Source organism: Erinaceus europaeus, chromosome 9 (genome assembly GCF_950295315.1).
Source record: "Erinaceus europaeus chromosome 9, mEriEur2.1, whole genome shotgun sequence".
Lineage (NCBI taxonomy): Eukaryota > Metazoa > Chordata > Mammalia > Eulipotyphla > Erinaceidae > Erinaceus > Erinaceus europaeus.
Window position 1 is genome coordinate 53,819,939 of NC_080170.1, and position 21,933 is coordinate 53,841,871.

Here is a 21,933-nt window from a genome sequence, read left to right on the forward strand (position 1 = left end):
ATTGATAGACTAAGAGATGAATCCAGTCTCCTCTGACAACAGGTAGTGGCATTTTATCATGCAAAATAGGTGTATAAGATGGATAAGCTCTACCATGGAGCTTCTGATTATGAAAACCATGGCAATTCAGAGGATCCTGGGGAAAGTAGTTCATTTACTTTTCCAAAATCATTTATCCCAGCTGCTAGAGGAGATAGGGATGTAGAGTTGCTCTTGAGTTGGAACAAGGATTGAGTGAATGACAAGAAAGATGACTCAACAATAAAATGCTCTATCTAATAAAGCTCACTGGGATAAGAATGTTTTTTAAAGACTGAGAAATATCTGAAAGCCAATAGGGTGTCATTAGTTAAGTTACAGGAAAGGTTTAAAAAGAATTCCTACTGTGTCAGATCTTTTCAATCAGTGTAAACCTTTCCCCAGAGATATTAAAGGCCTACTATCGTAACCAGGGAGATATAAGCTCCCACAAGTTATCTATAGCTTTATCATTGATGGCGAGACAATTAGGAGGACTCTAGTTTTCCAGCTAGATAAAAGACTACAGGATTTCAGAAAAATGTGTCAAGAAGCTGTTGTTTTTAACTGGCACTGTAGCTTACTCAGGTCAGAACTTCTGGGCACAAGGGTTTCCCCAATCAACTGGATCTCTACTTGGGAAAATGGTTTAATTTAAATTTTTTTAATTTTATTTTAAGAAAATATAGAGCTCTGCACTTGGATAATTTCTCAAACCAAATTGGAAAACATTATAAGAAGGTTGTCTACAAACAGTACCAAGATGAGTCCTTCACCAAACGTATGGACAATTCTGATGTCAAAATAGATGGGATCTTGGGTCCTGTTATCAGAGCCCAGGTCAGAGACACACTCAAAGTAAGTAACAGTAAAGTAAAGTAAATGCAGAACCTTGGAAGAAATTAAATAGTACAATACAGATTACATGTATTATTTATTTAAAAATTAAAATGTGTCAATATGATTTTAAATCTTTTCTAAAGGTCAATTTAATTAAGGTGGACAAAATAGTTCACTTGGGTAGTGTGCTGCTTTGCCATGTGTGCAAACCAGGTTTGAACCTAGCCCCTATCATACTGAAGAAACCTTTGGTGCTATGGTATCTCTTTCTCTCTCCCTCATCCTCTCTTTCATTCTGTCTCTTTGTATCTGAAAAAGTCAGTCTGGAGTGATGAAGTCCCAGAGATGACCAAAAAGGTATATTTAAATAATTTATTTTATGAGTGAGAGAGAGAAATGCCAGCAGAGCATTTGGTCAATATGCAGTGTCAGAGCTCAAACATAGGACTTCAGGCTTACACAGCATGAAATCTAGTACTGAATCACTTACTTGGTTGTGTGCATGTAAATTCATATTTAAAAATAGTTCTTAGATTTTACTTAGTGTTTGTACTTAATTATAGCCTACTTTATAGTACAAAGAGCCTGAAGAGTTAACCAAACTATAAGAGAATAATAGTTGATATAATTGGGATAAAGGATAACAGGACAAAGAAAATAAGACCAAGGATAAGTATAACTAAATACATACTACATACTCCTAGAAGGTTGTTAATTTGTAAATTTTGTCATATCTTTATAACAGAGTGAAGAGGGAGATATGTCAGGTCAAGTTTCACTTTAGTTAATCTTGACACTGAGAACCAAGAGGAATTCTTCCCTTGACTCCTAAAAAAAGTGAATGCTATGTGGTACAGTGGGTGGAATTCTCAATAAAAGGGATCGCTTGGATAATAAAGTTAAAATGTGCATAGCTTTCAAAAAATATTTCTCATTATAGCAGATAACAGAGTAAGCATAATTGATCAAAAATAGCTACTAGGTTTGCTCTAGGCATACACATCTCTGATAAAGTTGAGAGTTATCAAGAACACTAAGGGTTCTTTTGGTTTTCCTTAAAGATTAGGCAATCAGTGAAGTAGAAGATAAGATTACAGTTCTCTTAAAGATTAAGGAGCCTAGCCAGGATTTCTGAAGGCCTCCTATCTCTCTCTTCATGAGGTGAATTAAGAGGACAGATGTAGACAAGGCCAGGGGCCAAGTGGTGGCTCACCCCCTGCACACATTACCATGAGTGAAGACCTGGGTTCATCCCTGGGTCCTTCACCTGCAGTGGGGAAAAGTTCACAAGTGGCAAAGTAGTGTTGCAAATGTTTCTCCTTCTCATCTTTGTCTCCCACCCTTTATCAAAAATAAACAAGACAACAGAAGCAATGGAGTTGTGGAGACACCAAGTCCCAAGGATAATTCTGATGCAAAGAAAAAAGTGAAAAAATTAAAGCAGACAAGGTCTATTCCCTTCATTAAAAAAATAATCAAGTAGAGGCTGAGTGGTGGTGCACCCAGTCGAGCACACATATTACCATGCACAAGGGCCCAAATTCAAACTCCTGGTCCCCACCTGCTGTGGGGAAGCAGAAGCTTCACCCAGGTGGTGAAACAGTGCAGTGTTTCTCTTTTGCTCTCCCTCTTTCTCTCCACTTTCCTCCCTCAATTTCTCTTTCCCATCAACTAAAAGGGGTGGGGGGTGGCCTCCAGGAATGGTGCATTTATTGTGTACCCCAGAGGTAACCCTGATGGAAATAAAAAATAAAACTAAACAAATTACATAATTTTAAAAAGCCAGTACAGAGTATACTTTACCATACACAAGAACCTGGGTTTAAGCCTCTGGTCACCACATGGGAGTACTATATGACCCAATTATGAGCTGTGATCACATGGGAGTGGCACAGCACCAGAGGAAGCTCTGGTACTGTCGAGTCTCTCAATATCTCTCTGTTTCTACTACTATCTGAAATAAGAAGAATGAAAGAGTTGTCTTGGGAGTAGTGAGATCATGAACATGTTGAGGCTATTTAAAAGCAAAGTCTTCACACACACCACACAACACACACACACACACACACACACACACACACACACACACACCTGAAAACTAAAGGACAAAATGCAGTCTTTCCTTCTTTCTCTTCCCTTCCCTGAGTTCTGATCCCAAATTATGTGCTTTCAGCAAGTACAAATACACCTCACTGAAAATTCGGGATCTAGCTATTTGTCATCCTCTCAAGAAGGTGGTTTTAAAGGTAGTAGTTCTTGGATATCTGGCCAATGGGAAAAGGAAACCTCCACCTGGACAGGACAGGGGTAGATCTGAAGATGTGGTTGAGCTGAAAGGTGAGGTAACTTCTCTGGTAACTGCTCTTTTGGAGAGAGTGATGTTAGTGATGGAAATGTCACTTCTTAGGTCAGACTTCTCTTCCCATTTTTCACTTTGCAGTGTAAGTGAAACTCAAATGCTTCTGATGAGACCAGGCACGTTCAGGGTGGTATGACTGTAGACAATGCTTCTGCAGGTTATGGGGTAGCTAGCTACTTAGATAAACAGAACTATCAATAGTTCACAGGCACATACATGCACATATACATAGCATCAAGGCCACCACTTTATATCAATCTCACAATTTATTTTAAATCCTGCAATAATTACTCTGATTTAACTTTGTAGATAGTGTTCAAGAACATGGCCAGCCGCAAATATAATATTTACCCCCATGGAGTGACCTTCTCTCCTTTTGAAGATAAAGTCAACTCTTCTTCCACCTCAGGTTCGAAGCATCCCTTTCTTTCTTTCTTTCTTTCTTTCTTTCTTTCTTTCTTTCTTTCTTTCTTTCTTTTTTAAAGATTTTATTTATTTATTTATTAATGAGAAAGATAAGAGGAGAGAGAGAAAGAACCAGACATCACTCTGGTACATGTGCTGATGGGGATCAAACTCGGGACCTTGTGCTTAAGAGTCCAGTGCTTTATCCAATGCACCATTTCCCAGACCACCTGAAGCATCCCTTCTATAGAATCAAACTGACCATGAAATGTCTGTAATGTAATAGGCTGCAATGTCTCCCTATTAGCTTCCTTGCCCCGAGGTATAATCTGTGTGTCAGATAGTATCTGTGTAGGGGAAGCCTAAAAGTCACAGCTCTTTTTAAGGATATTGTCTGCCCTAAAAATATAGTTGTGGAGCATGACTTTGTCACAGCAGCCTCTAATGACTACATGATATCCATGTTCAAGAAAACTGGATCTAATATAAAAAGAGTATTCCTTCCACAAGTGGCTTTTTACCAGAGTATTGATTGATTCTGGATTATGGTGGTGCCAGGGATTAAACCTGGGGTTTTAGAGTCTTAGGCATAAGAGTTTGCATAACCATACTTCTATCTCTCCAGACTCATCCTTCCCCAATATTATTAAGTGATTGGTTTGAATGCCAGCTTTATCTATTTATTTACTGTGAAAACAAATCTGATTCTATTTTCTTTTAGGGACTGATACCATGATCCAAGCAGTTCAACCAGGTGAGACCTATACATATAAGTGGAACATCCTAGAGTCAGATGAACCCACAGAAAACGATGCACAGTGCTTAACAAGACCATACTACAGTAATGTGGACATCACACGGGACATTGCTTCTGGGCTGATAGGATTACTTTTAATTTGTAAGAGCAGATCCTTGGACAAGAGAGGCATACAGGTATTTTGTTCTTGAAACAGCCTTTAAGAAATTATGGGAATTTATTTTGGCTAGAACAGTAGATAATGTAGTCTTTCTTTTTATAGTACAATAAGTATGAAGTAGTCCTCTTTTTTAAAAAAATACTTTTTATATCTATTTATTTTCCCTTTTGTTGCCCTTGTTGTTTTTCATTGTTGTTGTAGTTATTATTGTTATTGATGTCATCGTTGTTAGATAGGACAGAGAGAAATGGAGAGAGGAGGGGAAGACAAGAGAAGAGGCGATAGACACACCTGCCTACCTGCTCCACGGCTTGTGAAGCAACCCCCCTGCAGGTGGGGAGCCAGGGGTGCGAACTGGGATCCTTATGCCAGTCCTTGCTTTGCGCCACATGCACTTAAGCCACTGCGCTACTGCCAGACTCCGAAGTAGTCCTCTTTAGTTCAAATGTGATAATGTATGTACCTTTGGTTATTTAAAAACTTAAAAAAAAATTTTATTATTCTTTATTTATTAGATAGTGACAGCCAGAAATCGAGAAGGTAGGGGAAGATAGAGAGGGAGAGAGAAAGACACCTGCAGCACTGCTTCACCACTCACAAAGCTTTCCCCCTGCAGGTGGGGACCATGGACTTGAACCTGGGTCCTTATGCATTGTAAGATGTGCATTCAACCAGGTGTGCCACCACTTGGCCCCCCTTAAAACCTTTTTAGTAAAGTAACAATGGTTTTCAAGAGCAACTCTTTCATGTAGAGGCAGTGGATCTCTGGTGGTGAGTGTGGTGAACATTACACACTTGTGAAAATATACCTTTAATCTTTTATAATATTGTAAACTAATGTTAAATAAAATTAATAAAACACTATTTTATATCAATGAAAAAGTATCATTGGTTTATAACATTATGTAGGTTTCAGGCTCATAATATTATAATAAATTTCTGAACATTATGTTTGCCATCCATCAAAAATAGTTTCCATCTTCCACCATATAAATGAGCTCTTCTACCTGATTTATTTCCAACCCAATTCCGCCCCCCCTTTCTCTCTGGTAACCACTGTTTTATATTTAAGAGTCTAAAAGGACTTTTTGTCATTGTTCATTTGCTTTTCTTTTTTTAAGATTTTTTTTAAAAACTTTATTTAAGTTAACATGACAGAAATTGAGATCAAAGGAGGACAGAGAAACACCTGCAGCACTGCTTCATCATTTGTGAAGCTTCCTCCTGCAGTTGAGGACCAGGGTTTTGAATATGGGTCCTTGTGCATGGCAACATGTGCACTTAACAGGTGTGCCACTGCCTAATCCCCTTCATTTGTTTTTCTTTGCCTTCTAATTGAGTGAAGCCACATACTAAATATCGTTTTATATCTGCTTTATTCCATTTAAACTAGTACCCTCCAGGGTCTATTCATTTTGTTGCAAATAGTACCAAATCATTACAAATGTGTAGAATAGATCACATTTTTATCCACTCATCTGTCAGTGGGTGCTTAGGTCTTTTCCAGCTTTTGGTCATAGTGAAAATTTCAGCAATGACCATGAGGGTACAGATATTACTCCTAATTGGTATTTATTTATTTATTTATTTTATTCTTCAGATAATATTCAGAAGTAGGGATCACTGGAACATATGGTATTTCTGTTCTTGATTTTTAAAGGAATCTATACACTGTTTTCTATAATGGTTGCACCAATTTACATTTCCACCAACAGTGATGGATGTTTCGTTTCTCTCTCTCTCTCTCTTTTTTTTTTTTTGCCTCCATGGTTATCGCTGGGGCTCAGTGCCTGCACTGCGAATCCACTGCTCTTGGAGGCTATTTTACCCATTTTTGTTGCATTGTTATTGTTGGATAGGACAGAGAGAAATTGAAAGAGGAGGGGAAGACAGAGAAGGGGAGAGAAAGACAGACACCTGCTGACCTGCTTCACCACTTGTAAAGTGACCCCCCACCCTCAGGTGGGGAGGCGGGGGCTCTAATGGGATCCTTACTTTGGTCCTTGCCTTTCGTGCCATGTGTACTTAACTCATTGTGCTACTGCCTGGCCCCCTTTCATCTCCATTCTTATTGATAATAGCCAATTCATGATTGTGAAGTGATATTACATCATTTTCTTTATTTGCATTTCCTCAATAATAGGGGGTGATTATATCTTTTTATTTCTTTATTTAATAATGACCAACAGATGGTTATATCTTTTCAAGGATTTGCTGGTCATCTGTGTGTCTATTTGGAGAAATGTCAGATTTTCTGTCCGTATTTTTAAATGGGATTGTTTAGATTTTTGTTGTTGAGTTGTATGAGTTCTTTGTATGTTTTATGGCAATACTTTGTTGAATTATGATTTCCAAATATCTTCTGCTATTCAGTTGGCTGACTTTTGTTTCTGATAAGCTTCTTTTGTCATGCAACTTTTTCATCTGAGATAGTGCTATTTGTTTATTTTTCCTGTTGTTGGATTAAAATCCTCCAAAGACATCTCTAAAACTAATGTCAAGAAATTTATTGTCTATCTTCTGTTATTTTTTGTCTTGCTTATTTTCATCTGGACTCTGTAGGAAATAGATCTATATTGTGGTACCATATTTTACTTTAGTTTCAAATTCCATGTCTGTTTGGTTTGGGCTATGTGATAAGCAAATCACTTAGCCTCTCTTACTTCTTTTTTCCATCTGGGTAACAGCCCTGTAAAAATTGTGCAGGGTTGTTTCAGGGCTTAGTAAAGTATAAAGCTCTATGCCAATACTTGTTATTTTTAGAGATCTGCTCCAGGGCGATATACTTGGAGACACAGCTGCTAGTTAAGTTGGACAAAATCAGTTGTCCTCTGGTAAGACTTAATGATACAGAAGAATGTGAACAAACATATGCCTCTTCTGATATTATCGTCATTGAAGAACAGTCACATATTATTAATTTACGTTCACTGACAGGCTAAGCTATAATCAGTGAAGTCTCATCTCAAGGCATGGAAAATAAATGTATACCTCAAAAAAAAAAAACCAGATATGTACATTTATAAGATCTTGATCTAATGAGCAAAGAGAAACAACTGACAGAAAACAGTATAAATATTTCCTAGTGTAACTTTTTTTTTTTAATCTTTGCAGCTATTTGGAATTTTTTTTCTTCAACCAGAACACTGCTCAGCTCTGTGTTATGGGAACTGAATCTGGGACCTTTGATGCCTCAGGCATGAAAGTCTATTTTTATAACCATTATGCTAACTCCATCTTCTCTACTCTTGCAGCTATTGATATTTGGAATCCAGTCAATCACTTAAGTTGAAAAGTGTTCAGTTACAGAGATAAGCAGATTTATAGTTGCCATGTTGAAATGGGTTTTTTTCCAATATTATATTTAATATTGTTTTATGTATTATCTCTATCCAATGCTCTGCATGCAAAGAACTCTTAGAAATGTCTGCCTTTGTGCAATTTAGTAACCTACAAGGCTGTGTCCTTTTGGTTTCTCACTTAAGTGCTTCTGGTAATCAGCTGAAACATTAGTCACTGAACACAGTACTTCCTCCTTGTAGAGGACTGCTGACATTGAGCAGCAAGCTGTATTTGCTGTGTTTGATGAGAACAAGAGCTGGTACATTGAGGACAACATCAATAAGTTTTGTGAAAATCCTGAAAAGGTGAACCGTGATGATCCCAAGTTTTATGAATCTAACATCATGAGCAGTAAGTTTGACCACTGTGCTTAAGCATCCATTTTTCACTCATGTAACTGTATTACTGCATCTTAGAGTAAAGAGAGATGGATTAGAAGCCACTCACATTTTGTCCTTACTTTCAGTCCAGGGTGTTAGTGATGAATGCCCTGGTCCGTATCATAGAAGCCATTTTGCAGAAAGAGGTCAAAAGCTGGTTATTCCTAGATGCCTTCTTGGTCTCCTGCTCCAAATGTGGGTGTGTATATGTATGTGCACATGAAGGAACAGGAGAAAGTCTAGAGTGGTGAGGGAAGAGACTGTAAGTACTAGTCCTAGTCAGATACCTGGGCGTTATTGACTTGGAGTTGGGTGTGTTCTCTAAAGGCCAGGACATGAATAATGAATTCATAAATAATCCAGAGGGGAATATCTAAACCTGGGTTGTAAAAAATAATGTTAACTGTACATAGGAGCCAAATATCTTGGAAAATATCAACCCATGAAGAAATAAAAAATGAACAGGAAGAAATTAAGAAAAGTGTTTCCTCAACCAGGACCCAGGGGTGTGCTGCAGTTTTAAAGTTCAATGCCAGACTTGTTTCTAGAAGAAACCTGAGAGAAATTTCATGGAGCCAGAGGGAAGCAACTTTCTCTCCAATAGTCAGGGTCCTTTGCACAGTTCCTAAGAATCTGAGAACCGTGATCACTAAGATGATCCTCTTTGTAGGTAATCCTACTGATTTCTCCATATCCTGTCCCTATTGCCCAACTGACAGATGGGGGTTATCAAGACAGGAAATGCCATGACAGAAAATTTCAAATAAGGGGCTTTTCTCCGCTTACTTTATATCACTTCATCTAGATAGTAAGTCTGTCATGATTCTAGAACAGTGCTATCCATTACTTGTTATGTATGAGTCCCAAATGTAATTTAAATTTTTCTAGTAGCTCTTTTCAAAAGTAAAGAGAGGGTGGGGATAGATAGCATAATGGTTATGCAAAGAATTTCTCATGCCTGAGACGTCAAAGTCCCAGGTTCAATCCCCTGCACCACTATAAACCAGAGATGATCAGTGCTTTGGTTGAAAAAAAAAAAGTGAAGAGACATAAGTGAGGGGGCCAGGTGATGGCACAACTGGTTAAGCGCAAGTGCACATATTACAGTGCGAAAGGATCCAGGTTCAAGTCCCTGGTCCCCACCTACAGAGGGAAAGCTTCACAAGTGGTGAAGCAGGGCTGTAGGTGTCTCTCTCCCTCTCTGTCTTCCCCCCTTCCCTCTCAATTTCTCTCTGTTTCTATCTGATAATAAAAAATAAGATAAATAAAAATATTTTCTTAAAAGAGACATAAGCAACAATTTTAATAATGTATTTTTAGCTAATGCAAAGAATCCTGAATATTATTATTTCAATATAAAAATTGATATTTAGAATAATGAGATTCACCTTCTCTTTGCAATCAGATGTGTAGTTTGCATGTACTGCACATTTCCATCCATATCCCTTGCATGTCTAGTGCACTAACTGCCTCCTGTAGCTAGTGCCCACTGTACTAGAGGATTTGGCTACAAAACATGTAGAAAAATCTTCAGAACAAGGTGCAAATTAATGATGTATCATGCAGTTATTCAATAAGTATTTCAGTGTTCACTAGTGCCAGGCATTGTAGGAAGAATAGGGATTTAGTGATGGCACAAGATGACTGGCACTCTGCACTCATAGAAACCACACCTGTGACTGCATTATCATTCTCAGTTTCTTTATTAATAATAATAATAATAATAATTTAATATTGATTAACAAAACCATAACAGGGGTATAACTCCACACCGTTCCCACCACCAGAGTTCTGTGTCTCCATTCTCTCCATTGGAAACTGAAGTAGTTCTACCAAGGTCACACATATGGGTTGACTATATTTATATGTATTTATTCCCTTTTGTTGCCCTTGTTTTATTGTTGTAGTTATTATTGTTGTTATTGATGTCCTTGTTGCTGGAAAGGACAGAGAGAAATGGAGAGAGGAGGGGAAGACAGAGCTGGGAGAGAAAGATAGACACCTGCAGACCTGCTTCACAGTCTGTGAAGTGACTCCCCTGCAGGTGGGAAGCCGCAAACCGGAATCCTTAAGCTGATCCTTGCACTTTGCACCACTTTTGCTTAACCTGCTGCACTACTGCCTGACTCCCATATTTATATATATTTGCCCATTTTTTCTATGGTCCTGCTTTCTTTTCCTTTCTAAGTCACACTTATACCTGTTACTACTTCTGAATGTCTTTCTTTCCTCTTCTTTTTCCAGGTCCTAATGAAATTGGAGTTCATCTGTAGTTTCTATGTCAATAAAAGTACTACATAAGGCTGTAAGATAATAAAAATACATTAATTCAATATGTTATGAATTCATATATATGAATTCAACTTGAATGAAAAATGGTAAATTAGATAAATACTTAGAACAAAATGTGTAAAATGTGCTAAAAGTGCATCACTTTAAGGGACATTGTTTTTTATTCAATGACAAATGTATCAAGAAGACAAATTTCTTATATTAAGCTTTTCCTCCAGGGAGAATTACTCTAGATCATATTCTAAGTTGATCTTTAGAAAATCTTTTTTTTTCAAAGAGATTTATTTAGTTTGTTTGAGAGGGAATAAGGGAGAGAAGGAGAGAGGAAGAGGTAAAGGAAGGTGAAGGAAGAGGTGAAGGAAGGAGAGAGAGAGACTGAGAGACACCACTCAGCATTCAGCTCTGGCACATGTGGTATTGGAGTATATGGAACCTGAGACCTCAGGCATCCAAATCCTATACTCTATCACTGAACTTTCTGCACAGCCCCAGAATATCTTTAAAAGTAGAGGGATGAGGGAGCTGGGTGGTGGTGCAGTGGGTTAAGTGCACATGGCGTGAAGCACAAGGACCAGCCTAAGGACACTGGTTAGAGCCCCAGGCTCCCCACCTGCAGGAGGTTTGCTTCATAGGCGGTGAAGCAGGTCTACAGGTGTCTATCTTTTTCTTCCCTGTCTTCCCCTTCTCTCTCGATTTCTCTGTTCTACCCGACAACAACGACAGCAATAACAACAACTACTATAAACAACAAGGGCAACAAAAGGGGAAAAATAAAAATAAAGTAGAGATATGAGGGGCTAGGTAGTGGTGCACCTGGTTGAGCATACATGTTATAATGCACAAAGACACAGTTTCAAGCCCCCCAGTTCCCACCTGCAAGGGGAAAGCTTCATGAGTGGTGGAGAAGGGCTGCAGGTATCTCTCTGTCTCTCTCTCTCTCTACCTCTCCTCTTTTTCTCAATTTCTGGCTCTCATTATCCAATAAATAAATAAAGTTAATTAAAAATTTTAAAAACAAAAGTAGAGATATGAAAGACAACAACTGAATCTTTTTGTTCATATGTGGAACTGAAAACCGTGAACTTGCAAACAAAAAAAGAAGTGAAGGCTTCGTGAGAACTATAGTGTTTACTGTTTAGTGGGAGAGTGGAGGGGGTATAGAACTTTGGTGGTGAGTGTGTTATGAAAATATACTCTTATAATCTAAAAATCTTGTAAGCCATTATTAAATCGCTAGTAAGTTTTTAAGAACTAAAAATGCTAGTTACAATGCAAAAAAAAAAAAGGCAAAACACAAAACACTTAATACATTATTTGGCAAATGAAATCAAAAGCCAGTGTAAATGAAAAGACTCTGTCTTTATCCTGTCATTTCACCCATAGCTAACTCTAGAGACTAAGCTTTCATTTGGGACACTCATATTTTATCTTTTAGTCATATTGGGCCTAGGCAAGCTTATTTGGAATAAAAACTACATTGGCACAACCCAGTTAATATTGAGATGTTTACTTCAGACATTATCAGACATATACCCTTTGGTTGGGATAGTTCTAGCATTCTAACAAATGTCACTCTTCCAGCTATCAATGGTTACGTGCCTGAGAGTATACCCACACTGGGATTCTGCTATGATGACACAGTTCAGTGGCATTTCTGCAGTGTGGGAACCCAGGATGATGTTTTGACCATTCACTTGACTGGACACTCATTCATCTATGGAAAGAGGCATGAGGATACCTTGACTCTCTTCCCCATGCGTGGGGAGTCTGTGACCGTCTCAATGGATAATGTTGGTAAGAGCCTAGACACTTGAGAATCACTGTTCCATGCTGGCACTCCCACAGGTTGACTCTCAGCCACAAAGGTAAGTGACCAGCTCTCCCTCGTTCATTCAAGAGACACAGCTATATAGACAAGAGACACCAGGGAGAATTGGAGCACTCTCATTTATTGGCAGATGGACATGGGCTTAAATAGAGAACCAAACAAAGAAAATTTTTCAAATATGTCAGAAATTACAGGTTTCTTAAAGGTCAGCTTGCCTCTATGGTATAGGGGGCTGGTATGACAGGAATTGATGCAATGAATAAAGGTCAAGACAATTATTCTCCATGATGCAAACAGGTTAATTATCTAAAGGCATTTGAGAGAAACATAGGGGTTAAACCAGCAAGGTGAGATAGAGAGAAGATAAACAGAGCATGATAGATATCAAAGGCTATAAGGAAATAACGTTCTTGGGCTTCACTGACTGAAGTCATGAATGTGTGTGATGGAGTATGTTTTCTCTAGTGATGAAAAGTGAGCTGGTTGTGTGAACTCTGGGTGACTATGTGAACTCTGAGTGAACCTTAAATCAGGCAGCCATATGGCCTGCAGTTAGTGGGAAGAAGCAGTGAGATCTCTGTGGGCTTGCAAGTCTGAAAAGGGAGAACTGAGTCTGAGAGACTGTTTTCCCCTTGGCTCATCTCAGTGAGAGAGGCTAACAAGGGGGTGTCTTTCCCAGACCTCCATCCAAGGATGGGGGGAGTTTTCCCTAAGCTCTACCAAGTTTACACATAGCCCCACAGTTTCAGAGTGATCTCTGCAGCACCTGGTCTACTCTAGCTCCTAGAGAAGTGATCCTTTACAGGCTTTTCTTTATTTTTTTAATTTTATTTTTCTTTTATTTAAGAAAGGATTAATTAACAAAACCATAGGGAAGGAGGGGTACAACTCCACACAATTCCCACCACCCAATCTCCATATCCCACCCCCTCCCCCGATAGCTTTCCCACTCTCTATCCCTCTGGGAGCATGGACCCAGGGTCATTGTGGGTTGTAGAAGGTGGAAGGTCTGGCTTCTGTAATTGCTTCCCCGCTGAACATGGGCATTGACTGGTCAGTCCATACTCCCAGTCTGCCTCTCTCTTTCCCTAGTAGGGTGGGTCTGTGGGGAAGCAGAGCTCCAGGACACATTGGTGGGGTCTTCAGTCCAGGGAAGCCTGGCCGGCATCCTGATGACATCTGGAACCTGGTGACTGAAAAGAGAGTTAACATACAAAGCCAAACAAATTGTTGAGCAATCATGGACCCAAAGCTTGGAATAGTGGAGAGGAAGTTTTAGGGGGGTACTCACTGCATACTGTAGTGTACTTCTGCTTTCAGGTATATATTTTGCAGTAGTTTATGGATATGTGTGAACATATACTCTCTCTCACAGAAACTGGTGTATATCTAGGTTTTGGGACTTTGTTAGAAAGTGAACCACCTGAGATGGAATTAGAGTATACTATGAAAGGAAAGGTCTCACCCGAGTAATGAAGCTGAAGGGTTGTCATTCCACATGTGAAGTCTCTGGACACAGTCTGAAGTGAAGCATGTTGAGGTGGCAATCGTTGTGTTGATTAGGTTGTGATCGGCAGATGCAATATTATTTGATATGGATTGGGAGAGGCATACGGGAAAGTGGGCCCTATCCAAGGGTTCCAGGACTGGGGGAAGTAGAGGCTCTATAGTGGAGATGTGAGGTTCCTGCTGTCTTAGGGTTCAAAAAGGCAACTGATAGTTAATGTTATCATCACATTATTTGGTAATTGGGTTAACTTTGAAAAGTCCTTTTGTTAGGGTTTGCTGTATAGTACCCAGTATCTTGTATATAGCTGTGCTATTGGTTGCTGATCTACTTGGTCTAGGCTTTTGAGAGAGTCTGCATATCAATTACACAGCCTATATATTAAAAAGATTCAGTCTGTGTTTTAAAAAATTTCGAGACATACAATTAATTTTCCCCCTCTCATATTAATTAACTAGTGATTTATATGACTACATTTTACTAGGAGTGTACATAAACACCATTCCCACCACCAAAAGACTGTGACCCATCCCTCCCACCCACTTCCACCCCCCACTGTCCCAGGAAGCTACATGTCTACCCCTCACCACTGGGTTTTTACTTTGGTGCCCTACTCTAGATTTAGGCAAATCCTGCTTTTAGTTTCCCTTTCAGATCTTCTTAGTCAACTTCTGTTGATGAGTGGGATCATACCATACTCATCTTTATCTTTCTGACTTAGGTCACTTAACATAATTCCTTCTAGCTCTGTCCAAGATGGGTCAGAGAATGTGGGTTCATTGTTCTTGATAGCTGCATAGTATTCCATTGTGTATATATACCACAGCTTTCTCAGCCACTCATCTGTTGTTGGGCACCTGGGTTGCTTCCAGGTTTTAGCTATTGTGAATTGTGCTGCTATGAACATAGGAGTACACACCTCTTTTGGTTGGGTGTTATGGAGTCCTTGGGGTATAACCCCAGGAGAGGAATTACTGGATCATATGGAAGGTCCATGTCTAGCCTTCTGAGAGTTTTCCAGACTGCTCTCCACAGAGGATGGACCAATTTACATTCCCACCAGCAATGTGAAAGGGTTCCTCTGTCCCCACAACCTCTCCAGCATTTGTTGCTGCTGTCCTTTTTGATGTATGCCATTCTTACAGGAGTGAGGTGGTATCTTAGTGTTGTCTTAATTTGCATTTCTCTGACAATCAGTGACCTAGAACAGTTTTTCATATGTTTGTTAGCCTTTTGGATCTCCTCTGTAGTGAATGTTTTGTTCATATCCTCTGCCCATTTTTGGATGGGGTCATTTGCTTTTTTGGTGCTAAGTTTGCTGGGCTCTTTATATATTTTGGTGATTAGTTTCTTGTCTGATGTATGGCATGTGAAGATCTTCTCCCATTCTGTGAGGGGTCTCTTTGTTTGTTTAATAGTTTCTTTGGATGTGCAGAAGCTTTTCAATTTGATGTAGTCCCATTGGTTTATTTCTGCTTTAGTCTTCCTTGCAATTGGGTTTGATTCATCAAAGATGTCCTTGAGGTGTAGGTGGGGCTTTTCTTTATTTTTAAAGATTTTTTAAACTTTATCTAATTTGCTAGGTCTGACAGAAATTGAGAGGGAAGGGGGAGATAGAGAGATAGAGAGGTAGAGAGACAGGGAGACACCTTCAGCCCTACTTCACCACTTAGAAAGCTTTACCCACTATAGGTAGGGACTAGGGGCTTGAATCCAGCTCCTTGTACATAATAATGTGCTCTTAACCAGGTGTACCACCACCCAGAACCTAGCTTTTCTTTCAGTACTTATGTTTTCTATTTGAGGAATTCATTATTTGAGGGAATTGAATACTTTTATGGGTCTTCTATTTCTCTGTATTAATTGAGAAGAAACAAAATAACAAAAAAGAAGGCATCATAAGTATTCAACAATAAAAGACTATTTCTTCTATCAAATGTTCTTTTTATTTAAAGATATATTTTATAATTATTTCATATGAGAAAGTTTTACATGAGAGATTTGACCAGCACAATGGAGTCTAGAACTTTACATCTTTTTCTGGACTTAAACTTTCTTTGTCTCTGTCTCTCTTCTTCAGGAACTTGGATGTTAACTACCATGAACTCTAACCAAAGAAACAAAAAAATGAGACTGAAATTCAGGGATGTTAAATGCAACCGGGAAGATTATGAAGATTCATATGAGATTACATATGAACTACCACCCTCTACATCCATGACCACACGGAAAATGCGAGATTCTCTAGAAAGCAAACATGAAGAGAATAATGATGATTATGATTACCAGAACAACCTGGCTTCAGTATTAGGAATTAGGTCATTCAAAAATTCATCACTGAATCAGGAGGAAGATGAGTTCAACCTTACTGCCATCGCTCTGGAAGACAACTCTGAATTTATCCACCCTGTTGGTTCAAATTCTTCTTTCCCAAGAATCATGAGTAGACTGACTGCTAATAACTTCACAGAACCTCAGAAAATTCTCATTTCCCTAGAAGCCGCTACAACTGGTTCCCCTCTGGAAAACATGGACTTAGAAAAGAACTCAGTTCTCAACTCTTCTCCAGCAGAGCATTCCAATCCTTATTCTGAAGACCCTATAGAGGATCTTCTACAGTCAGATGTCACAGGAATACACCTACTTCCACGTGGTGCAGAAGGAATCAGTAGTCAAGAACATGCTAAACATAAGGGATTCAAGGCACTGAGAAACAGAGTGGCAAAACACAGGTTTTCCACAATGGAATCATCAGTACATGAATCTAGGAGACATAGAAGCCAAAGCAACACTTCCCCTTCAAGGAAATCCTGGGAGAACCTTCCTAGTGGCCTTTTACTTTTAAAACAAAAGAATCCACTAAATATTTCAGGTGGGGTGTGGCATTTGGCTTCTGAGAAAGGTAGTTACGAAGTAATCCAGGATGCTGATGAAGACACGGGTACTAGTAAAGTGCTGAATAGCCCCCCAAATGCCTCAGAAACATGGGGAGAAAGCATTCCTTCAACAAACATGCATAGAGCACTGAGTGACAATCCAAAACGTTTTGGAATTAAACATAAATCTCTGCGTATAAGACAGAATGGAAGAAATGGGGGACTGAAGAAAAACACTTTTTTCATTAGGACACGTAAAAAGAAAAGGGAAGGGAAATTTCCACATCATGTTCTTCTATCTCCAAGAAGTTTTCATCTTCCAGGAGGAAACACTAATACCACATTTTCAGACAAGACACTTGTTCATTCATTGCCATTTCATAAGTCCAACCAAACGTCTCTTCCTATAGGCCTCAATCAGACTTTCACCTCTATGAATTTTGATCTGATAGCCTCACTCCCTAATCATAATCAGAACTCCCCAAATGAGACCAATCAGACAAGCTCCCCTCTAGATTTTAATCCCACGAAGTCTCTAGAGGAGCACACTCAAACATCCCTTATTCAAAGTTCTAATCAAACATACTCCACCAGAGAATCCAGTCATAGATCTTCACCTCCAGAACTTGCCCAGATGCTTGACAATGACCCAAGAAATAAGACTTTCCCTGCTGACATTGGTCAAATGTTCCCTTCCTTGGAACCTGAAGTCTGGCTAACAACCATGTCTCCAGACCTCAGACAACAATCCCTTTCTCCAGAACTCAATCAGAAAGATCTTTCCAAAGACTCTGGTCAGATTCCCCTTTCTCCAGACTTGAGTCAGACAATCCTTTCTCCAGATTTTAGCCAAGAGACCCTTCCCCTAGATCTTAGCCAGGAGACGCTTTCTTCGGACGTTAGTCAGACAACCTTTCTCCCATATTTCAAGCATGAAACTCTTTCCCCAGATTTCAATCAGGAGACTTTCTTTCCAGACCTTGGTCAAACAACCTTATCTCCACATATCAGTCAGGAAACTTTCTCTCCAGACCATAGACAGACAACAGTTTCCCCAGATCTCAGCCAGGAGACCCTTCCCATAGATGTAATTCAAATGACCATTTCTCCAGATCTCAGCCAGGAGGAGAACCAATTCCCCAATCTCAGTCAGACAACTCTCTCTGCAGGTGTCAGTGGGACAACCCTTCCTGAACTTAGACAAACATCAAACCTTGATCAGATATCTAATATTTCAGAGTCTAGCCAACCATTGCCTCTTTCAGAATTTGGTCATACTTTACCTTTACCAGATCTGGATCAGATGTCATCTTCAGCAACCAATAACACTTTTACATCAAGGGACGTCAACCCACTGGTGGTGGTAGGCCTCAGTAAAGCTGATGGAGATTACATTGAGATCATTCCAAGGGAAAAGGAAAAGAGCAGTGAAGAAGACTATGTTGTAATGGATTACGTGACCTATGATGACCCTTATCAAACTGATTTTAGGACAGACATTAATTCCTCCAGAAATCCTGACAACATTGCAGCATGGTACCTTCGCAGCAAAAATGGAAACAGGAAAAATTATTTCATTGCTGCTGAAGAAATATACTGGGATTATTCAAAATTTTCACAAAGGTTTGATTTTCTTTTTATATGTTCTCATTTTCCATTACTGATGAAATAATTACAACACTCCAAAGAGATAATTCTGTATAAATTCTGCTAAGCATGATTTGGTTCCTCTATCCATGTCCTATTCTATCTCCTTTGTTGATTCCATGTTAACTTTTCACTCTATAAGGCACCTGGACTATGTAAAAACAAGTACTATGAGAATTTATGTATAGAAATACTTGATGATTCTCTATAGTTAAATAAGCCCCCCACATACTGATACAATGCAAATCCCAAACTCTCTAAACCACTTATTTGCTACCTATTAATCAAAATCATTGTATTGAAGTTGGCTTTAAATCCACATTTGTAATGTAGACATATTCTTTTTCATTCTTTTTAAAATCAATAGAAAATTTAAAATCTTTAGAGATCCATTTAAATTATATCAAATCTTGGTGAAGTTCAATTCAAATCCTGTGGGATTCCAGTAGGAGAAGCCAAAGACATATAATAGTTTAGAAACAACCCTCCAATGGAAGCCATCCATAGATAATGATTTATCTTGATTTAAGTTTGAGTGAGCCAACTGTGAGTGGTTATTCTCTTCTAGGCAGTGTACTAGGTGCTGAGACTATAAAAGAGAAAATAAGCACAGATGACTCCTGCCTTTGGGTAACCTGTGTCTATTTGGGGAGGTAGCTATCAATCAGCTGCTCATGTAAAAATGTGAAAAATATTATTATGTTAAATACCAAGAAGGAAAGCTAAATATTTGGGGATATGAAAGTAGGGATTCTGTCTCCAAAATGGTGGTATTTGAAATAAGATCTGCCTACAGCCATACCACCCTGAACATTCCCAATTTTGTCTGACATAAGATCCAAAGATGGAGAATTGGGTGGTAGTGCAGCAGGTTAAGCACGGGTGGTGCAAAACGCAAGGACCAGCGTAAAGATCCCGGTTCAAGCCCCTGGCTCCCCACCTGCAGGGGAGTCTCTTCACAGGCAGTGAAGCAGGTCTGCAGGTGTCTATCTTTCTCTCCCCATCTCTGTCTTCCTCTCTTCTCTCCATTTCTCTCTGTCCTATCCAACAATGATACCAATAACAACAGCAACAGTAATTACAATGATAAAACAAGGGCAACAAAAAAGGAATAAATAAATATTAAAAATGTTTTTTAAAAAATAAGATCCGAAGATGAATAAGAGTGTACTAGGCAAGTAGTAGAGAATTGAGAGCAGTCTAGACAGAGAACAACATAATCATGGCTTATAGAAGAAGGCTTAGGTGCTGTAGATTAGTGTAGCTGAAGCTCAGGAAAAGGGTGAGTTGTGGGAAAGTATATGGTCAACTCTACAGAGACCAGATACCACTAGACTTTGTAGGTCAAGAAGAATTGCAGTGTTTATAGAAGGATAAGCCCAAAAATATTGAGAAAATCTTCAAAAGCTTGAAGTCATCCCAGTTTACTGGACTATATTTGTCCCTTTTGTAGACCGTGCCACTTTCATCATTTATTCATGTGTTTGTTTGCTTATTATCCACTGGAATATTATACATACATAACTCTACTACTCTGGGTGGACTTTTATTTTTATTTTTTTCTATTATCTTTATTTATTTATTGGATAGAGACAGCCAGAAACTGAAAGGGAAGGGGGGGATAGAGAAGAAGAGAGACAGAGAGCATCATTGCTTCACCATGTATGAAGTTTTCCCCCTGCAGGTGGGGACCAGGTACTCGAACCTGGTTCCTTGTGCATTTTAACATATGCACTCAACTAGGTGCACCACCACCCGGCCCCAACTTTTTTTTACACTTCAGAGAGGGAGAGATAAGGACACAGAGAGAGGAGAAACACCACATCGCCTACATTCATGAAAATTTCCTTGGTGCCATTTATAATGCTCTCATGTGATTCTTGGAGTTCAAACTCAGTTTCCAATCATGAGTGATTTATTTCTGAGTCCTTCTTTCTTATTTTTTGGTCATTGTTGAGGCTTCATCACTCCAAACTGACATTTTTTTTTTTATTTAAGCAGAAACACACAGAGAGGGGAGAGAGGGAGAGAGAAAGAGAGAGCGAGAGAGCGAGAGAGAGAGAGAGAGAGAGAGTCCAAAGTAGCAAAGCTTCCTTTATTGCAGTGGGGGCTACGCTTGAAGCTTGCCATATATATGGCAAAGGTGTGCTCTATCCAAGTGAGCTATTTCACTGGCCCACCCAAGTTGACTTCAGATAGTAAAACCAAGACAGGGGAAGAAAGGAAAAGACACCACAGTACCAAAGCTTTCCCCAGTGTGCTGAAGGCCAGACTTAAAAATGGCAAAACAGGCACCCTCTGAAGAGCTATCATGCTGGTCTCTGCTTTCATTTTTTCCCCTCAACTTTTAAGATTTATTTATTCAGTATTTTTTTTAATTGTCACCAGATTTATTGCTGGGATTCGGTGTCTGCACAATGAATCCATAACACCTAGTGACTGGTTTTTCCTTTTTTTCTTTTTCTTTTCTTAACCAGGTGTACCACTAACTGGCCCCAATTCATTCAGTTCTTAATGAGAGAGAGAGAGAGAGAGAGAGAGAGAGAGAGAATAAACAGATACACAGAGGAATCAGAACATCACTCTGGCACATACAATACAGAGATCAAAGTTAGGACCTCATGGGTTTTTTTTTTTTTCTTTGTTTGCTTTTTTTTTTCTTTTTTTTTTTTCCCCTCCAGGATTATTGTTGGGGCTGGGTGCCTGCACTATGAATCCATTGCTCCTGTGGCCATTTTTTTCCCCAATATTTTGGATAGGACAGAGAGAAATTGAGAGGGGAGGGGAAGATAGAGAGGGAGAAAGATAGACAGACATCTGCAGACCTGCTTCACCACTTGTGAAGTGACCACCCCTGCAGGTGGGGAGCCCGAGACTCAAACCGGAATACTTGCAGGTTCTTAAGCTTTGTACTATGTGCGCTTATTCCAATGAGCCACCGTCCTGCCTCCATGGACTCTACCCACTGTGACACCTGGGGTACCCTGTTTTCATTCATTCTTTAAGTGAAAGAATTATATCAGGTGGCTCAGATCCTCTTTAGCTGTGACATGCCTAATCTTCAACCAGAGAGCTGGAGAAGTTGATACAACTTTGTAAGAATAACTTACAGCAGAAAACTACCAGATTTTTTTTTTCAATCCGAAAGTTTCTTCAGTGCAGTGGGGGCCAGGATCAAACCTGAGTCACATATATGAGAAAGCAGTACACTATGAAAATGAGCTGGGAGTCGGGCGGTAGCGCAGTGGGTTAAGCACACGTGGCGCAAAGCTCAAGGACCAGTGTAAGGATCCCGGTTTGAGTCCCAGGCTCCCCACCTGCAGGGGAGTCGCTTCACAGGCAGTGAAGCAGGTCTGCAGGTGTCTATCTTTCTCTCTCTCTCTCTCTGTCTTCCCCTCCTCTCTCAAGTTCTCTCTGTCCTATCCAACGACGACATCAGTAACAATGATAATTTCAACAATAAAAAAGAAAAGAAAAGAAAATGTAAAAAAAAGAGTAAATGAGCTATTTTGCCAGCCCCAG

At 39.4% G+C, this 21,933-nt stretch overlaps 1 protein-coding gene across 1 annotated transcript in view; it reads left to right on the forward strand.

Annotated features, from left to right (window-relative positions):
- Nucleotides 1–21,933, forward strand: part of F5 (coagulation factor V) — an 87,659-nt gene that overhangs the window by 40,523 nt on the left and 25,203 nt on the right. Inside the window, exons 8-13 of the mRNA XM_007531785.3 lie at nt 699–876; nt 3,527–3,626; nt 4,344–4,555; nt 8,082–8,232; nt 12,135–12,347; nt 15,969–18,387. Of these exons, the coding sequence (XP_007531847.1) occupies nt 699–876; nt 3,527–3,626; nt 4,344–4,555; nt 8,082–8,232; nt 12,135–12,347; nt 15,969–18,387 (3,273 nt within the window). The remainder of the gene's footprint in view (nt 1–698; nt 877–3,526; nt 3,627–4,343; nt 4,556–8,081; nt 8,233–12,134; nt 12,348–15,968; nt 18,388–21,933) is intronic.